We start from the raw sequence: 17,862 nt of genomic DNA on the forward strand, positions 1-17,862 counted from the left end.
CATTCCCTAATAGCTCAATGTGTAATTAGGTTCATTCCCAAGTGAAAGGTCACTGTTCCAAATCAAGGAGCAGCCATGAAGAAGATTTCCCAGGAAAAGAGAACCAACATCATCCAGCTCATCGATAGCGGTCTCTCGGCCAAGAAAATTGCCAAACTGCATCATGTGAGCGCCATGACAGTTGGAAGAATACAAAATGAAGTCTGTCCATCATTAAAAAGCCAAGAGGTGGAGATGCAGGCAAAATATCGGAGTCAACAAGTTGGCTCATCACAAAGTCTATCAATTCTGGCGCGTCAGAAGGTGGCTCGTATGCTTCGTAATAGTGAGATCACACACGTCTGTGCAAGCACCATGTGTTGCATATTACACATGTGTGGAATGGTGGCTCGGAAAAAAGTGAAGAAGCCTCGACTTCAGTATCATCATAAGAAACGTCAGCTCGAGTTTGCAAAAAAGCACAAAGAGTGGACAGTAGAAGATTGGAAACATGTAATTTGGAGCAATGAGATGAAAGTCAATGGACTAGGCTCTGATGGATGCAAATGAGTCTGGAAGAAACAAGGGAAAAAGTGGCTAGAGGATCGAGAAATTGAAGGAACTGTCAAGTTCGGTGGAGGAAGCCTGATGACATGGGGTTGTTTCACAGCCAAAGGCATTGGATACTTTGCCAAGATCGATGGTGGTCTCAATGCTGAGGTATGTGTCAGTATCCTACAAGACGAGTTACTTCATACACTCGAGTACTATGGGTATGAAAAAGACGACAGTGTTCCAGCAAGACGATCCGAAGCATACGTCGAGATAGGCGAAGAAATGGTTCATTGACAATGAAGTAGTGGTTCTGAATTGGCCCCAACAGTCCTCAGACATCAACCCAATCGAACACTTGTGGGTAGAGTTGAAGAAAAAGCTGTATATATACCTAAGTGAGTCGACCAGTATGCACCAACTTTGGGAACGTATAGAAGAGACCAGAGATCAGATTTTGGTCAAGACATGTTTGAATCTGGCCGAGAGCATGCCCAGAAGGATTCAGGCAGTGTTGAAAGCCAAAGGTGGATTTACAAAATATTGACAAAATAATAAAAATTAAAATTTAGAATTTTAGAAGCAAAACAGTAACAATGCAGTGACATGACAAGAATCTGCATAGCTAATCATATGCTAAATAGTTGCAAATCAAATTTATATATGTGATAGCCAAGATGATTGTTTATAAAATGATGGTAGTCGCATGTTCAAAGCAGTAGTGGATGGTGAGATCTGGAGCCTGAAAATCAAAAGGTTAAAACATTGTTACCCTTTTGCTCGTCAGTGTAAATATGCATCGATTGTACTTAGAAATTACTGATGGCAATGACATCATGAAAGCCGCCATTATTCTTACCTGTATATTCCAAGAGGGCCAATAGTATCCGTGTCTCTACCTCTAAAATGAATAAATGACAGTTATTAAGTTGAGCAAGCCCTTGCATCAGATTAATCAACCGTGGGATTGTTAGTATGAACGATCCCACCAACAACAAAAGAGGTAACACTGGGCAGTCAGGAAGCCAATATAAAAAAAATAAACTCAATTTCTGTAAAGTGGAAAATGATTCAGCTGGATTTGGCCGATAGTGGCAAATGTAAGTAGTTTTAGACAAAATTTTGCAATCTGGCATATCTCATTTTCTATCTGATGTCGGCCACTGCATAAAACGCACAAACAATGGTTGTCCAAATTGGAAAAATCTGCTCTTTTGGTCGACTTTTATCTGATCCATATATTACCAAAACAGAATAAAAACATGTTTAAAAATTGGCCGCGCTGCTGGAAAGAAGTCTCTCGCTGCGATATTCATTAAAAGGTTCTTTATTGTCCAAATGTAAAAAAAAACAACAGGTTACGCAGACTGATACATGGAGATATTTATAGACCAAAATGGGCGCCAAAAATGTCCCCTGTCCTACACATATTCTTTATTCATGTTTGAGTAATTTTCCATTACTGGTAATTCCAATACTTAATTTTTTATAGTTATACACGCTCTCTCTGTTTCCATATTTGTCCTGTCAACTCTTTATAGTAGTATTTCTTGTACGTTGCACACTTTTTTCCTTCTTCCTCTTTCTTTCTGTCTTCCAGGCCGCCCTTTGACTTTGAACTCCATACCCTCAGAGCAGATTGTGTTTTTTTTGTTTGTTTGTTTTGTTTGTTTTTTTTCTCCTCCTCCTTTTCCTGTCTTCCAGGCCTTCTTTTGAATTTGAACCCCGACCCACCCCTCAATGGGTGGTACTCTAGGCCTTTTGGCACCCATTTTGGTCTATAAATATCTCCATGTATCAGTCTGTGTAACCTGTTGTGGTTTTTTATACTTTATAAAGATGCCAGTATGGTATTGAAACGTGTAGTGAACAATAAAGAACCTTTAATGAATATCGCAGCAAAAGACTTTTTAAACGTGTTTTTATTCTGTTTTGGTAATTCCCCCCCTGGCGGATCTTTCCCCCAGACGCGGGGCAGTGGCAGCTGGCTATCTAAAACTGTATAGTGGTTGTGTCTTCACACAACCATCCAAGGTGAGCAAACCTATTGTTTTTTCTGTCCCCTATATTAGGGTTTTACCCTATTGTGCGCTTCTCCCTTCACAGTCACTGTTTGTTTATTCATCTTATCCATATAGGGAGCCTTAGATCCTATATTTTCTACAATTCTCGTTGGTGTAATACATTTAAGACAAGAATGATTATTTATCAATCAGTTATGTTTCTCATCAAAATTCAAGACTGTAACCTCCATAAACTTCTTGTACATTTGTTAAATCTCACCTAGTTTAGATGCCAGGATCAGCGAGATATCTTTTAATGAAAGGCTAATCAAAAGCAACTTTTTGATGGTTCAGGGCATTTTTTTCCAATTGGAGATCTAGAGCTGTGGGAAATCAGCTAAAAGAGTCGGTGGAAAGTAGATAACTGTTGCTTTAATCTCTCTTGGATTTCGGTAAAATAAACATACTCATAAATCTTCTAAAGAATCATTTCCTTTCTATCAAAATGCATTACAGTAAGTGCTGACACTGCATTCTTCTTGGAATTACTCTACAGTGTTATACGGTTGCATCGAGCTGACCGCAATGAAATCTCATTCTTCATATAAAGCAAATATTCTATATTTCACAACAATGAACCTTCAGAATAAGCCATGACAAAGCCCTCAAGGTTTGAAAGCGAAACATGGTGGGACTTTATCCCATTGACATAATGGGTCATTATAGTACTTGGTATTCTTGTCATGAATGCTGCACATGCATAACTTTATGGATTCTAAAAGATTCTTTTGAATTACCATTCATTTTAAAGGACATAAATAATGTGTAAATGCCTAGTAATACTCAGTCTTTGAGGTCAAATCGAAATTGGAAAAATTGCTCCCATGTTTTCAGAGTGAAAGAAATGGAGGCAAGAATTATTCTACTTTGGTCTCTCCATCTTAAGTCTCATTTATGTACATAAATTCATTACCCCTTTAAAGAGGACCTTTCACCAAATTTTTCATGTTGAACTGGACCCACAATGACATATTGTCTGTAGAGCAGAAGAAAACGCTTTTCTTTGTTGTTTTTTTACATTTTGTCTCTTTTTACAGAGATATTAGCAATTAAAATATTCGGCACCTAAACAGTTAATTTTTTTAAAGTCTGAGTGGGCATTACCAGAGAGATTTCACTGGGGGCGTATTCTTCCTCTTTCTGATGCTGACCAATCATAAGCAGGCAGCAAAACAAGCCCTCACGATAGGTTAGAACAGGCTCAGTGTGAGAGATGTATAGACAATGAGTAGTGATGGGCAGTTCAGCTCTTTTTGGTGATCTGGCTCATTTGGCTCCGCTCACTAAAAAGAGCTGGCTCTTTTGGATCATAAATGGATCCCTATTAAATATGTGTTGACTCAAGGTGAACACATATTTAAGATGACATTAATGCAGCTGAAACCTCGCCCACCCGTGCCCGAAACAATGCCCACTTGCAGCCAGCCAATTAAATTGATCAGTGGGTGGGGTTTTGTTTGAATGACTGGGGCTTTGTCCCCCGAACACTGGAATTTTACCCCCAGTGAGACCCATTAAGAGTATTTAGGGGCTTTCAGTGAGGTGCCAGCTTCTTTGTTTCCCATCTTAGTTTGTTCATGAATGACCCATCACTAACAAACAGTCTGCTCTCCTCACTGCAGAGTGATGACATGTGCTGGAGCACAGCAGATCTTAGTGTGATTAGCTAAAAGCTTTCATATTTCATCTCCAGCCAGTGTGGGGATAAGGGTCATACTGCAGAGTCGAATCTCATTACAAACACTTGTAGTAGCTCTCTTCTCAATTTTAAGCTCATAAGAGCTTTATTGGCAGGGCCAAATACACATTAGCATTGCCACAAGTGTATAGCTGCCAACTCTGCTGTACACTGACTGCTGGAAATGAAAGGTGTTAATCACACTCAGGTCTGCTGAACTCCAGCACATTTAATCACTCTGCAGTGATGCGAGCAGACTGTTTGTCATTACATGTCTAACACTGAGGCTGTTCTAAGCTATTGTGGGGGTGTGTTCTTTGTTTCCCAGTGTGTGGTTACCTGCTTATGATTGGTCAGCGTCAGAAAGAGTAAGAAGTACACGCTCCCAGTGAAATCTTTCTGGTAATACCCACTTGGACTTAAAAAAAAATTACCGTAATATTTGGGTGCCAAATAATTGAAGGTAAAATTAAAAACAAACAAACACACCCCCACCAAAAAGTCCAAAACAAAACATTGCATTGTTGTATTCCACTCTGCATTAGATGTGCTCAGTTCAACATGAAACATTTGGTGAAAGGTCCTTTATAAGTAAACAAAGAAATGGACCTTGATGATGGCTTAAACAAATGTTTGTGCCCGATCATTAATGGTGTAAAGAGCCCTGCGATGCAACAAACCCTGAAAAGAAATGTGTTATCTTATCGTTTGCATACTTTATGTGGACATAAAAATTGTTGTTTGTCAACAGCACTTTACCCACTATAGACAATAATATAAAGAGTGTGATACAAATGATCATGCAATCGATTGTTCGTGCAAAAGCCTCCCAATCATTGCCACTTGTAAAATATTAATAAACGAGTGCTGAGAAATATGAACATCATCGTTCATTGCAGGCAATGTACTCCTCTGTGTGAACCATAAAAGTCCTTTTGAATGGGCAATAGATTGCCCATATCGAAACTGGCATGTCATTGGCACTCGTTTAGCTCTATTCACATGCTGCATGTGCCAACTACGATCAGTTGCCCCCATACAGTTGCACATTCTTGGCAGGTCATTCTCTATTTACAGAAAAGGATGCGTTGCTAATCAACATTGATTTTGGATCATATAAAAGAAGCGATAAGCCAAAAAAATGATCATTTTCTCTTTTATCAGCTGGTTGGTGCCATGTTTACACTGGCAATGTTCGGGAATATGCCATCCTATAAACAGTCATTCGGCCAATCACTGGCCTGTTAAAAAGGGTCTTAAATACTTTTTTTTTCCAATGCATCAGATATGTATTAAACAGATAAAATGGGAAAAGTCAATTCAGAGATAAGGAGATTGGACAAAAGGAAAGCTAGGTTAATTTCTAACAAGCATAGAGGACACAGCATTGCAGAAGACAAGAAAATTATACGAAAATACAACTGTCAACACATAAAGAAAAACTGTCCAAATGGTGTCAATGTTCCTTTAATGGGAAAATTTTGATTTAAACTACATTGTAGTCAAATAATTAGCAAAGATTCACAAATGACCACTCACCTTCTACAAACTTTCTAATGTTCTGTGCAAGAATGCGAACACTACTGGGCAAATTCCAGGGGTCCTGTTTAATGTGAAGTCGTAACCGCTTTGGACAGCTTAATTTAGGTTCCATTTCCTGCTGAAATTCTACGGAATGTAAAAAACAAAACAGTGATCTGCTTGTAAATAAGAATTCTAAGCTGAAATCATTAATCATTTTCACTCTATAGCAGACCCTGGTAAAGTACGGACCGTGGGCCACATCCGGCCCTCTGGCTGTTCCAGTCCTGCCCGCGGACCAAGACAGCCGAAGGGCTGAAAAGGGTTGTCTTCCTTCTGCGTTACGATATCACTGCGATCTGCATCCTCAGGATGTAGATATCGGTGAATACACAGGTGGAGGACAGAGCCACTGGCTCCTTCTTCCACCAATCAGTGCGTGCCCTTGAGACAGCAGGCGCGATGACATTGTGTCTGCTGTGTGGTAAGTTAGTGCACCGGAGACCGCAGCAAAGCTCTGGGTGAACGGGAGCGAGGTGAGTATGTGCTGGTTTTTCTTTTATGTGTGTGGGATGTGTGCCTATATATTTAGGGGGCTATGTGAGGACTCATACTGTATAAAGAAATGCTATGTGAGGTCTCATTCTGTATATAGGGGGCTAAGTGAGGGCTTATACTATATGTAGGTAAGGCTATGTAGGGGCTCACATTTTATGTAGGGGCTCATATTGTAAGTAGGGTACTGTGTCAGGTCTTGTACTGTATATAGGGGCTGTGTGTGGACTCATACTGTATATAAGGGGCTGTGTGGGCTCACATGTATATAGGTGCGCTGTGTATGGGTTCATACCATACATGGGGGTGTCAGCATACTTAATTCTGCTCAACATTATGTGATACAATTAATATTAAAGAGGTTGTCTACTACTAGGACAACCCCTTCTTGAACTAAATGTTTGGCCCCAATAAAATAACAGCATGGGAGCCCCAGGGAGAGCGAGTGCTAACACCGCGTGAACAGCACCAGCACAAGAGGTGAACATAGGTTTTTTATTTTATCGGGGCCAAACATTTAGTTCAAGAAGAGGTTGTCCTAGTAGTGGACAACACCTTTAATATAAAATAATGACTATAATTAATATATAAATATTAATATTGAGCAGAATTAATTTCTGCCTATTCGTTTGGCCCTGCACAACTATCACAGTCTCTCAAATGGCCCCTTGGGAAAATTAATTGCCTACCCCTTCTCTATAGCATCTGTTTCTACAATTCCTTCAGTCTGTCAAACAAATGTATGGACAATCCTGTAACACACGGTTGGACCAATCCCACCATTCTGCAGAAGACATAACTGGAAGCTCCCAAGCCCCGGTGGAAAACATTTAACAACTTTATAAAGTAGCTTCATATACAGTATATCCCATTCATCCTTACAGTTTATGTATTGTTGCCTGGACATAATAATAATAATAATAATAATAATAATAATAATAATTAATAATAAGAGGCTTCAATTGGAAATCGTTCAAAAATGTTTTTTTCTAATTCCTAAGAGAGAAAATGATGTACTGTGGGTATCGGCACCTTGTAAACTTCGTCCAGGTGTGAAATATTTTGTTTGTTCAAATGCTCTGGCCACAGCCGGTCCTCTGAGAAGATTAGTTATTGATTCCACCTAGTAGAACACAAGGATTTCAATGTAAACAAATAAGGTTGGAAAATTATAATCTTCTTTATTTGGAAAAATGTAGAAATGCTAATGGTTTATAATGCATATTGTTATTCATTCATATTTTCATCATTGGTTCCAGTTGTCTTGCAAAGGTATTACCAGGTCTGATCCCAATCACCTCTCCCCCAAAAGATATAGGGTTCTCCCCATTATGCATATGGACGTCAAACAGGGAGGTTTCCCGCTCAGGACTCACTCTATGGTCCAGAGTGTAGCGGTACTGACAAGCAGAAGGACCTACTCTGGAGGGTTTAAGACCCCAGGTATTCGATTTATGACTTCATTTGAAAACCCTTCATGTAAAACTGCAAGTTCCCTGCAGTGTCCCAACCATTTTCTGGCTGGATTATAGTCAACTCTCTGCTGGAGGTCTTGACAGCCATTCCCAGATTATAGGGTCGGTTCACAGAATATCTCTGTTTTTTTTTTATCACTATAATATTTTTGAGCCGCGGTCACAATATATATTTAGAAATGCTATCTAGACAGTGCAAAGTTAGAATAGACAGTGTTAAAGAGAATCTGTCAGCACGTTTTGCTATTTAATCTGAGAGCAGCATAATATAGGGCACAAATACCCTGATTACAGGGATGTGTTACTTATTAGGCTGTGTGTTGCAGTTTCAATACAATCAGTATTTTATCAGCAGGAGATTATCACTACAGGACTACTTCTCATGTGCCAGGCAGTCCAGCTAATCTGTGTAACCCCGTTTCCACAACTGATTGGCAGCTTGCTGACAGTGCTCAGTGTACACACCAAACTGCCGATCAGGTGTGTGGGCATTATACACAGCCCAGAAGTCTTAGCTCTGCTACAGCTACATCCATTTATTAACTATAAATAAGGTTACTTTGTGTGAGAAATTTGTTATAAAGTATTGGTACTTTTTTGATGTCATGTCTTGACTAATACCCTCTCTATTAAGCCACATCCCTCTGTAACAAGGTCAAGCCCACTTGTCAGACAAGACACAGAAATTGTCTAAAATAATTTTATGCTGCAAGTCAAAAAAGACAATTTTTTGGATGCAAATTGAAGCAAAATTCTGACACTTTCATTTATCTTCTGGGCCTTGTGGTTTTTCAAGTTTTTCCTATTCGCTTTTTTGGTCTCTTATATAAGCTTGCATAACTCCGTTTAAGGAACATTCTCTAAAGCTGCTTATTCAATGAAAAAAACAAAACGAAAACTACAATAGAACCAGATATAGGTGCCATTCAGTTTCTTATACAGGTGATGCGGCTTCATCCCTGGTTTTCTATGACATGTAAACATAACCATATTAATACGTTTGTTACTGTCTGTATTACTCACCTGGCTGAAGAGATGTTCTAGGCAGCTGTGTAATTTGTCCTGTTTCTCATGAGAAATCCGTACATTTAAGGGCATCTCATCTCCTGTGGTAGAAAAGTTTTAGATGTAAAAACACTAAAAACAGCAACAAAAATTAAATATTTTTTGTTATTTATAAAAAGGATTGTCTCATGAAGACTACTAAAGACATACAGTAATAAAAAAAATACCCATATACCAATGTATCAATTTTTATAGATACAGTGCTGGCCAAAAGTATTGGCATCCCTGCAATTCTGTCAGATAATACTCACTTTCTTCCTGAAAATGATTGCAATCACAAATTATTTGGTATTATTATCTTCATTTAATTTGTCTTCAATGAAAAAAACACAAAAAGATTTGTCCTAAAGCCAAATTGGATATAATTCCACACCAAACCTAAAAAAGGGGGTGGACAAAAGTATGGGCACCCTTTGAAAAATCATGTGATGCTTCTCTAATTCGTGTAATTAACAGCACCAGTAACTTACCTGTGGCACCTAACAGGTGTTGGCAATAACTAAATCACACTTGCAGCCAGTTAACATGGATTAAAGTTGACTCAATCTCTGTCCTGTGTCCTTGTGTGTACCACATTGAGCATGGAGAAAAGAAAGAAGACCAAAGAACTGTCTGAGGACTTGAGAAACCAAATTGTGAGGAAGCATGAGCAATCTCAAGGCTACAAGTCCATCTCCAAAGACCTGAATGTTCCTGTGTCTTCCGTGCGCAGTGTCATCAAGAAGTTTAAAGCCCATGGCACTGTGGCTAACCTCCCTAGATGTGGACGGAAAAGAAAAATTGACGAGAGATTTAAACGCAAGATTGTGCGGATGGTGGATAAAGAACCTCGACTAACATCCAAACAAGTTCAAGCTGCCCTGCAGTCCGAGGGTACAACAGTGTCAACCCGTACTATCCGTCGACGTCTGAATGAAAAGGGACTGTATGGTACGATACCCAGGAAGACCCCACTTCTTACCCCGAGACATAAAAAATCCAGGCTGGAGTTTGCCAAAACTTACCTGAGAAAGCCTAAAACATTTTGGAAGAATGTTCTCTGGTCAGATGAGACAAAAGTAGAGCTTTTTGGGAAAAAGCATCAACATAGAGTGTACAGGAAAAAAAAAGAGGCATTCAAAGAAAAGAACACGGTCTCTACAGTCAAACATGGCGGAGGTTCCCTGATGTTTTGGGGTTGCTTTGCTGGCTCTGGCACTGGACTGCTTGACTGTGTGCATGGCATTATGAAGTCTGAAGACTACCAACAAATTTTGCAGCATAATGTAGGGCCCAGTGTGAGAAAGCTGGGTCTCCCTCAGAGGTCATGGGTCTTCCAGCAGGACAATGACCCAAAACACACTTCCAAAAGCACTATAAAATGGTTTGAGAGAAAGCACTGGAGACTTCTAAGGTGGCCAGCAATGAGTCCAGACCTGAATCCCATAGAACACCTGTGGAGAGATCTCAAAATGGCAGTTTGGAGAAGGCACCCTTCAAATATCAGGGACCTGGAGCAGTTTGCCAAAGAAGAATGGTCTACAATTCCAGCAGAGCATTGTAAGAAACTCATTGATGGTTACCGGAAGCGGTTGTTCGCAGTTATTTTGGCTAAAGGTTGTGCAACCAAGTATTAGGCTGAGGGTGCCAATACTTTTGTCTGGCCCATTTTTGGAGTTTTGTGTGAAATGATCAATGATTTGATTTTTGCTTCATTCTCTTTTGTGTTTTTTCCTTGCAAGCAAATTAAATGAAGATAATAATACCAAAGAATTTGTGATTGCAATCATTTTCAGGAAGAAACTGAGTATTATCTGACAGAATTGCAGGGGTGCCAATACTTTTGGCCAGCACTGTACATAAAACCAAATAACACACCTTACTGAAAAAATATATTAAAAACACCCTATAAAAATCACGAAAATGCAGTGTCATGAGTGGTAAATCCCACTATGGCAGAATATAGTATGCATTAAGAAAGTATAACACCTCAAATCAAAGAGAACTATTAGAATACCCACTGCTAGCCATCATTAGTGGACCATATTATTCATACTGCCCAGTACCCCTATCACGTATAGCTTCATCGGGTATACACGAAACAAGTTACGGGTACTGGGCAGTGGTCCACTAATTATGTGTGCTGGGTATTATAATGGTTCTCTTTGATTTGGGATGTTTTGGCAATTCTGCTTCCTTTGTGTTTCACCCCTTTTGGCGCAGTTCCTTATTAGTGAGTCCATTTTATATTATTGTTTGTTGCATTCAAGGTATTCATCTGTTTATATTATATTCATGGATCTCGAAGAAAATGATTTTATCATGTTTACTGCCATCTATAATAATCATGGATTGTTACATTTTTTTGTATTTTGTCTGTTTAGATTAATACTGTTATGCATGTACCACACTCCCACACAGGTAAAGGGAGTAAGGAAGACTTACTATAGATAGAAACCGCACATACACCCAACTGGTCCCTGTACTGTACAGACTAGTCAATCCCTAGCCGCACAACTAAAAAACACTACCTCGGACCTGACTCCCTAAAAGGCAGTAGAGGGGTTTCTCGTGCCTCCTCTGTAACCAAAGGGAAGGCCGCAACACACTGCCAACATGCGGAGAGAAAGGTGTGCAGGTGGACACAGAGATCCAGAGTGAGAAACTTAAAGCACGTTCATAAAAGGGGAGAAAAGAAATAGTAAGGAGAATCAAAAAATAAATGAAACTTGAATAACCTCCCAGAAACCTAAAATTGGTAAAAGGAAAAGGTGCTGGGAAGGTAGACAAACAGAAATACAGCAAGAATATAAGTGGTGCAAGTCTAGCAGGGTAAATCCCTTCGCTAAAGAGCTGGAAGTCCTTAGCACGAATCCACCTTGAAGTATAGCCAGCAAGGAAGCGCAGTGAAGGGATAATATATAAAGCCCCACCCAGAACGTGATAGGTCAAACAAAAATGTCATCCGAGTGCAGTCTGATATACGCCCAGACAGGCAATGGAGGAGATGGAAAGATTAATCTCTCCTTCCTCTCTTCACCTGTGATCCTATTCTCGCAACCTGAGAGGATCGGATCACAGTGCACTGACACTCGGCTCATGCTATACGCTAATGTGACCGAGGCCTTAAAATGAGAAATGTTGTTTCTTGGGTCTTTCAATTCAATTTGAATTTTATCAAATGGGATAATGTTTTAAATCTAAATATTTTTGAGTCTACTTTCACATTTGGCTGTAAAAACAGCATAAAATATCAAAACACTTCTTTACCATCATTTTGCCACAGTCCAAATCTTTATAAAATGTTCCTTCATTTACTTTTATACAAATACAAATCTAATCACCGTGACACAGGTATAAACTACAATCTTTTTTTTTGTTACATAATTCTTTTCAACTGTTGAGCAGGAAATTAAGCTAAATACTCAAATATCACCAGAATAATCTAGATCTGTAGATCTGTGAAATTGAAGATTATCTAGAAATGATATCATAGAAACAGCTTCTTGAATTTTCTAAATGATCAGTCATTGTATTTATAGAACCAAAAAATGTGAGTTTACCAGAATCCATGTCATCGCTGTGAAGGTAAGAACTACACTGGCTGCTGCAGACACTTGTGAACGATGCAATGGAGTTTCTGTTACTGTTGCAGTCACTATAAAATGAATGGAAAACATATCTAAAATGACGTCTATTAAATTCAACGATTGCATGTTAATGTTAAAACCAGGAATGTGGAATATTTTCTTAATGAAAAGAAAAGTTGAAACACTTTAAATTGCCGCGCTTGCTGAAGAGTAATTGCCCATGTGACACTATCAGTATTATGAATATTTCTGTGCTTAAAGGGGTTATCCACTTTCACAAAAGTGGGCCCAATACTGTGTAAAATGCTTAAAATAAACTTAGCATGTACTCACCGTCCCTCAGTTCAGCGTCAGCTCCTCGCCGCTGATCTGGTCCTGGTGTTTTGTCTAAAGCGGTGGTGTCACGTCAACAGAGAGCTGCACTGCTATAGCCAGTCACTGAGCTCAGTGGTGCATGCTGCCAACCACAGCATAGCTGCTGAACACAGTGATTAGCTACAGCGGTGACACACACTGTTGACATCACCGCCCAGCCAAAACACCAGGACCAGAGCAGCAGTGATGAGCTGGATCCATGGAGGGTGTGTAATTGCTGAGTTTGTTATTTTGAGTATTTTATACAGTTTGGATCCAACTTTCCCGTATGTGGACAACACCTTTAAGTTTCAGTGTAATGTGGTGATCACACTAACTCCTTGATTCTCCGAGTAAATAATGTAGGAGCAAATATTACTGCATCCTAATCTCTTCTTCAATAAACAATAAAGAGACATTTCCTGGCAGAGACATAGGCAAAAATAATACCCACTTCCTAATTTTACCTTTAAATTGTTTAGTTTCAGATTGCACTGCCTCCATGTCTCTCTAGGTAAATGATATAAGAACAGATAGCACTGCCTCCATGTCTCTCTATGTAAATGATATAAGAACAGATAGCACTGCCTCCATGTCGCTCTAGGTAAATGATATAAGAACAAATAACCCTGCCATCATGTTTTCCATGTAAATCATTTAAGTATAGGTAGTACTGCCCTCATGTCTCTCTTGGTAAAGACAGATATTACTGCCTCAATGTCTCTCCAGGTAAATGATACAGGCACAGATATTACTGTCTCCATGTCTCTCCAGGTAAATGATACAGGCACAGATATTACTGCCTCCATGTGTCTCCAGGTAAATGATACAGGCACAGATATTACTGCCTCCATGTCTCTCCAGGTAAATGATACAGGCACAGATATTACTGTCTCCATGTCTCTCCAGGTAAATGGTACAGGCACAGATATTACTGTCTCCATGTAATATCAGAGCAGTATTGATCAATATTTTACATCAGTATTTGTAAATCAAAACCAGGAGAGGAGCAATCAGAGGAAAAGTATAATAGAAACACGTCACCACTTCTGTATTTTTCATCCACTCCTGATTTTAGTTTACAAAAACTGAGATAAAGACTCACCAAATATTGAAAGTGTGAATGTGGCCTAAATCATTCACACAACACTGAGCCGCAATGTGGGAACTTCATAATGGAGAAAACAGTGAGGAAAAACATTTGTAATACGAATTGTAAGATTTATAGTTTATAATCTATGGTGGTGGGAGAGAATTTTTTTTTTTAAAAAAAAGCTCATTCATACAACTGAAGAGGGATGAATATATTAAATAGATTTTTTGCATAAAGTACATAGCACATCCAGATGCCTTGCATTAGTTTTAAACTCAATAGAAGGAGAAATTACCTGTAGGAGTCTCTGTTGCTGATGGTATCATGTCCCGAGTCCTCCTGCTCCTCTCCTGCAACATTAAAGCAGACTTTCTTGCCGTTCTTCTCACCCTTCTCATCTCCATCCAGTGGTATTACATTTTCTGTTTTTCGCTCACATTTGGGAGAGCAAGTTATTGAAGATAACAGCCTGCCGTAAAGACAAAAATATATATTTTCTTGCGGAAAGCTTCATTTGTTTTTTTTTAAATGAATGAGTTTATTTTACTTTTTGTCAGTGCCCAAATCTGTCTGCGTTCACCATAGCATTCTGTCATTTCGTACTGTACATACAGTCTATCCTTAACGGACAGCAACGGGAATAGAACCAAATTTCAAGGAAAAGGAAACCTTTCCCGAAAGCATCTAAATGGAAATATTTATTCACTCTTAGGTCTTATGCCCACAAGTCTGTATCACAGTATTGTTGTATTTCAGTTGGGTCATGCAGAGCAACATAAAAATACAGTTGTAACCATGTAAATAAAATTGCTGCATGCTCCATCAGATGCTGTGTACTGGACCGAGTTGTTTCTTAGAAACACTTAGGCCATGTTCACACGTTCAGTATTTGGTCAGTATTTTACATCAGTATTTCTAAGCCAAAACCAGGAGTGGAACAATCAGACGAAAAGTATAATAGAAACACGTCACCACTCCTGAATTTTTCACCCACTCCCGGTTTGGGCTTACAAATACTAATGTAAAATACTGAATGTGTGAACATGGCCTTAAAATTAAAAGGCTACATACATGAAAAAGCTGTGTTCGGTACTCCGGGCCAAAATGGTTGATTTATCAATGCAATGGAGAAACAGAAGACAAGAGAGAGCGGTGCACAGAATTGATATGGCAGGGTAGCTTTAGGCTCTGTTCATGATTAACTACATTTTTCCCCTCTGTCAACTTATCCCAGTGCCAGACCCCTTACACACTGGACACCATCAGAACCTAGTGAATCCTCCTTACTATATTGGGGTCTGTCACATTTTTGTCATGTTGTCCAGTATTTGACCAGACAACATAGTATAGAATGACACATTTTTGTCTGACATTTTTGATGGAATCTGCAACAAAGCACCCATTGTGAACAGAAACTTCCTCTTATATGTGCAGGGTTGCCAACCATCCCTGAACAAATTCCAGAACAGTCTGGAAAAATACGGCACTTTTTTGCACTAGTCGTAAAAAAAAAAAGGTTGATTCATCCGTGATTTGTTGAAAGCTCAAGAAACTGGTACAGATTTTAATGACAGTGAATGCAGTTAAATGAGTTTCCGGGCTTTGGTTAAAGTCTGCAGTCACGCAGACTTCTGAATCCTCACAGCATACAGACTTCGCACTGTTAGGATTCACTGGTGTCTGCAGTGAAAGCAAGTGGTCATGACCACGAGTATGCAATATGCATACTCCCGGTCACATTTCAAATAGACATACTCGCTCAATACAAGTGATTTTTGCACGATCGCACGTGTAAGCTCAGAATATGGGCGGATGTATACATATTGCATACTTGTGCTCATGTGATTGCCCGCTCTCACCACCGACACCAGAGAATCCTGACAGTGTGTGTCGCACACGTTGTGATAATTCAGAAGTTTGCAGTCACATAGAGCGACTGCAGACTTTTATCAAAAGACCAGGCAGCCCCTTTAATGTCCTCACAGCAGAATTATGGGCTTTACTGTAGACATACATCACTTAAAATTGTAATGATTTACTATGATATTCCAATGTTTCTGTAAATAAATATTGGCTATCCATGATTTTTTTATTTTTTTTTAAATCTATATATATTTTTGGATGTGTGCAATGTCTAGGATGTTAAATATTTATATAGATTGTGCCATTCAGGGGAAAACAGAAATATATCAGCCAGGAATAAAGTAACTACATTCTGCAATGTCAATGGCTGAGGTCTGAGATCAGTTATTAGAGAACTTATGACAGATCTGCTCTGGGGAATCTCTGCACCGGAGCCCAAGAGATTTAATCAAAGGGAAAGTCTGTGATTGGCTCCCCTGTGTCCTAGCAGGCATATGTGGACAGGATGGCCTCAATTCAAGCCTTAGGACTTGCAATGAAATATGTCACATATTATTGTGAGCTTGTTAATTATGCAATATGTCACGACTCTTCTTTCCTTTGAAACAAACTATGTATAAAAATCAAATGTCACCAGAATTTTCTATTCAGTGAATGTTAGTAGGGAGGTGCCCTTTAAACTTATACATACAAAATGTGCTTGTGTTTGCCAGTCCTTGAAGCTGTGAACAATATGTGCTAAATCAAAACTTCACACCCTGACTGCTGTGAACCTGGATTTTCCTGTTTTCCTTTTGCAGATCCTTTAACTAGATCCTTTGGGGCTTTCCATTTCCTTAAAACAATTTGCTCCAAGGTAATTGCCAGATGGATACAGGTTACAAGCCGGCACCTAGTTTCTACAATCCCGACTAATGCTCAGATATGAATAATACTATATGTATATGTAGCACCCTGAGGATTCGGCTGCTACAGGGGTATTGCACCTCAACCCAGAGGTGTGATATTCCACTCCCGGGTAAGGATGGAGTGTGGAACTGAGCTAGTAGGCTGCATGCACTACACACATCCCATTTCCGGGGAACAGACCGATGGTACTCCCACTAGAGAAATGTGCAGGTACGACAGTGTCTGTTCCTGGCTGGAGTGGGAGGGGGGTGGAACATCCCAGTAGTGTAGGGGCAGATAGGGGGAGCAGCCTGGGTAAAGCTAGGAGCTCATTGGGTGCTGGTCACCTGAGCTCACACATAGAGGGAGTATTTAAGGTGGGCACCATCTTAGATCAGGGTCAGTCTGTGAGACGTCAGTCAGCCACAGTCAGTCAGACAGTCTGTCTGAGAGCCTGAGAAGCAGAGCAGAGGAGAAGGAAGAGAGACCCAGAGGCGCAGAGGGGACCCCAAGATCCCAAAATAAGGACAAAAGGGTGAAGGGTCGGCAACAGGGTACCGGATCCCAAGCTGGCAGAGGCTACAGCACACCTTAGCCAGGAACCGGAGGTCGTGGGCAGGATCTGCCACGATCACCCACTAAATCCACCCGGAAGGCAGACCAAGAATAGGGTCAGGGAGCCCAGAGGAGGCTTGACCAACAAGAGGCCCGAGGGAGCCGGACTTAGGTGGATCCCTGGTGGGAACGGCCAGAAGAAGGGAGAGACAGAAAGGAGCTCAGGAACACACTCCGGAGTTGCCTGGGAGTTGACCGAGTCCAGGACCTGGTGGACGCAGCACGGCTTGGGTGGTCACTGCTGTACACAGTGACCCGAGCAACACCAGTAAGTAAAACCCTGGAACTGCATTTTATGCCTCTGAGTCTCCTTGCTGCACCTTCACAACCACCATCCTCCACGGCTGACCCCCTGAGGCTATACCCCTCCCGTTGGGGGTTATACTACCTAAGCTGCACTCACATCATCAGCCTCAGTGGACTCTGCTGCAGCGGCGGCCGTATTGACCGCAAATCAACGGGTGGCGTAGTCGACACAAAAGAACATCTAGTAACATCATAAGGACTGCCACACACTGAGCTTGACACCCTGGGCACGGACCGGGTCACAGCCACTCGGAGACTACAACCCCCATCTGATCCGGCTCCAGGT

The 17,862-nt window shown here is 40.3% G+C and overlaps 1 protein-coding gene across 1 annotated transcript in view; it reads right to left on the minus strand.

The window, feature by feature from the left end:
- PREX2 (phosphatidylinositol-3,4,5-trisphosphate dependent Rac exchange factor 2) overlaps nucleotides 1-17,862 on the minus strand; it is a 538,104-nt gene that overhangs the window by 137,395 nt on the left and 382,847 nt on the right. The window contains exons 26-31 of the mRNA XM_073679425.1: nucleotides 14,200-14,373; nucleotides 12,431-12,525; nucleotides 8,847-8,929; nucleotides 7,381-7,471; nucleotides 5,812-5,940; nucleotides 1,391-1,432 (exon numbers count right to left, since the gene is read on the minus strand). Of these exons, the coding sequence (XP_073535526.1) occupies nucleotides 1,391-1,432; nucleotides 5,812-5,940; nucleotides 7,381-7,471; nucleotides 8,847-8,929; nucleotides 12,431-12,525; nucleotides 14,200-14,373 (614 nt within the window). The remainder of the gene's footprint in view (nucleotides 1-1,390; nucleotides 1,433-5,811; nucleotides 5,941-7,380; nucleotides 7,472-8,846; nucleotides 8,930-12,430; nucleotides 12,526-14,199; nucleotides 14,374-17,862) is intronic.

Source organism: Phyllobates terribilis, unplaced genomic scaffold, assembly GCF_046119375.1.
Source record: "Phyllobates terribilis strain yellow unplaced genomic scaffold, ASM4611937v1 Scaffold_4__5_contigs__length_816908805, whole genome shotgun sequence".
Taxonomy (NCBI): Eukaryota; Metazoa; Chordata; class Amphibia; order Anura; family Dendrobatidae; genus Phyllobates; species Phyllobates terribilis.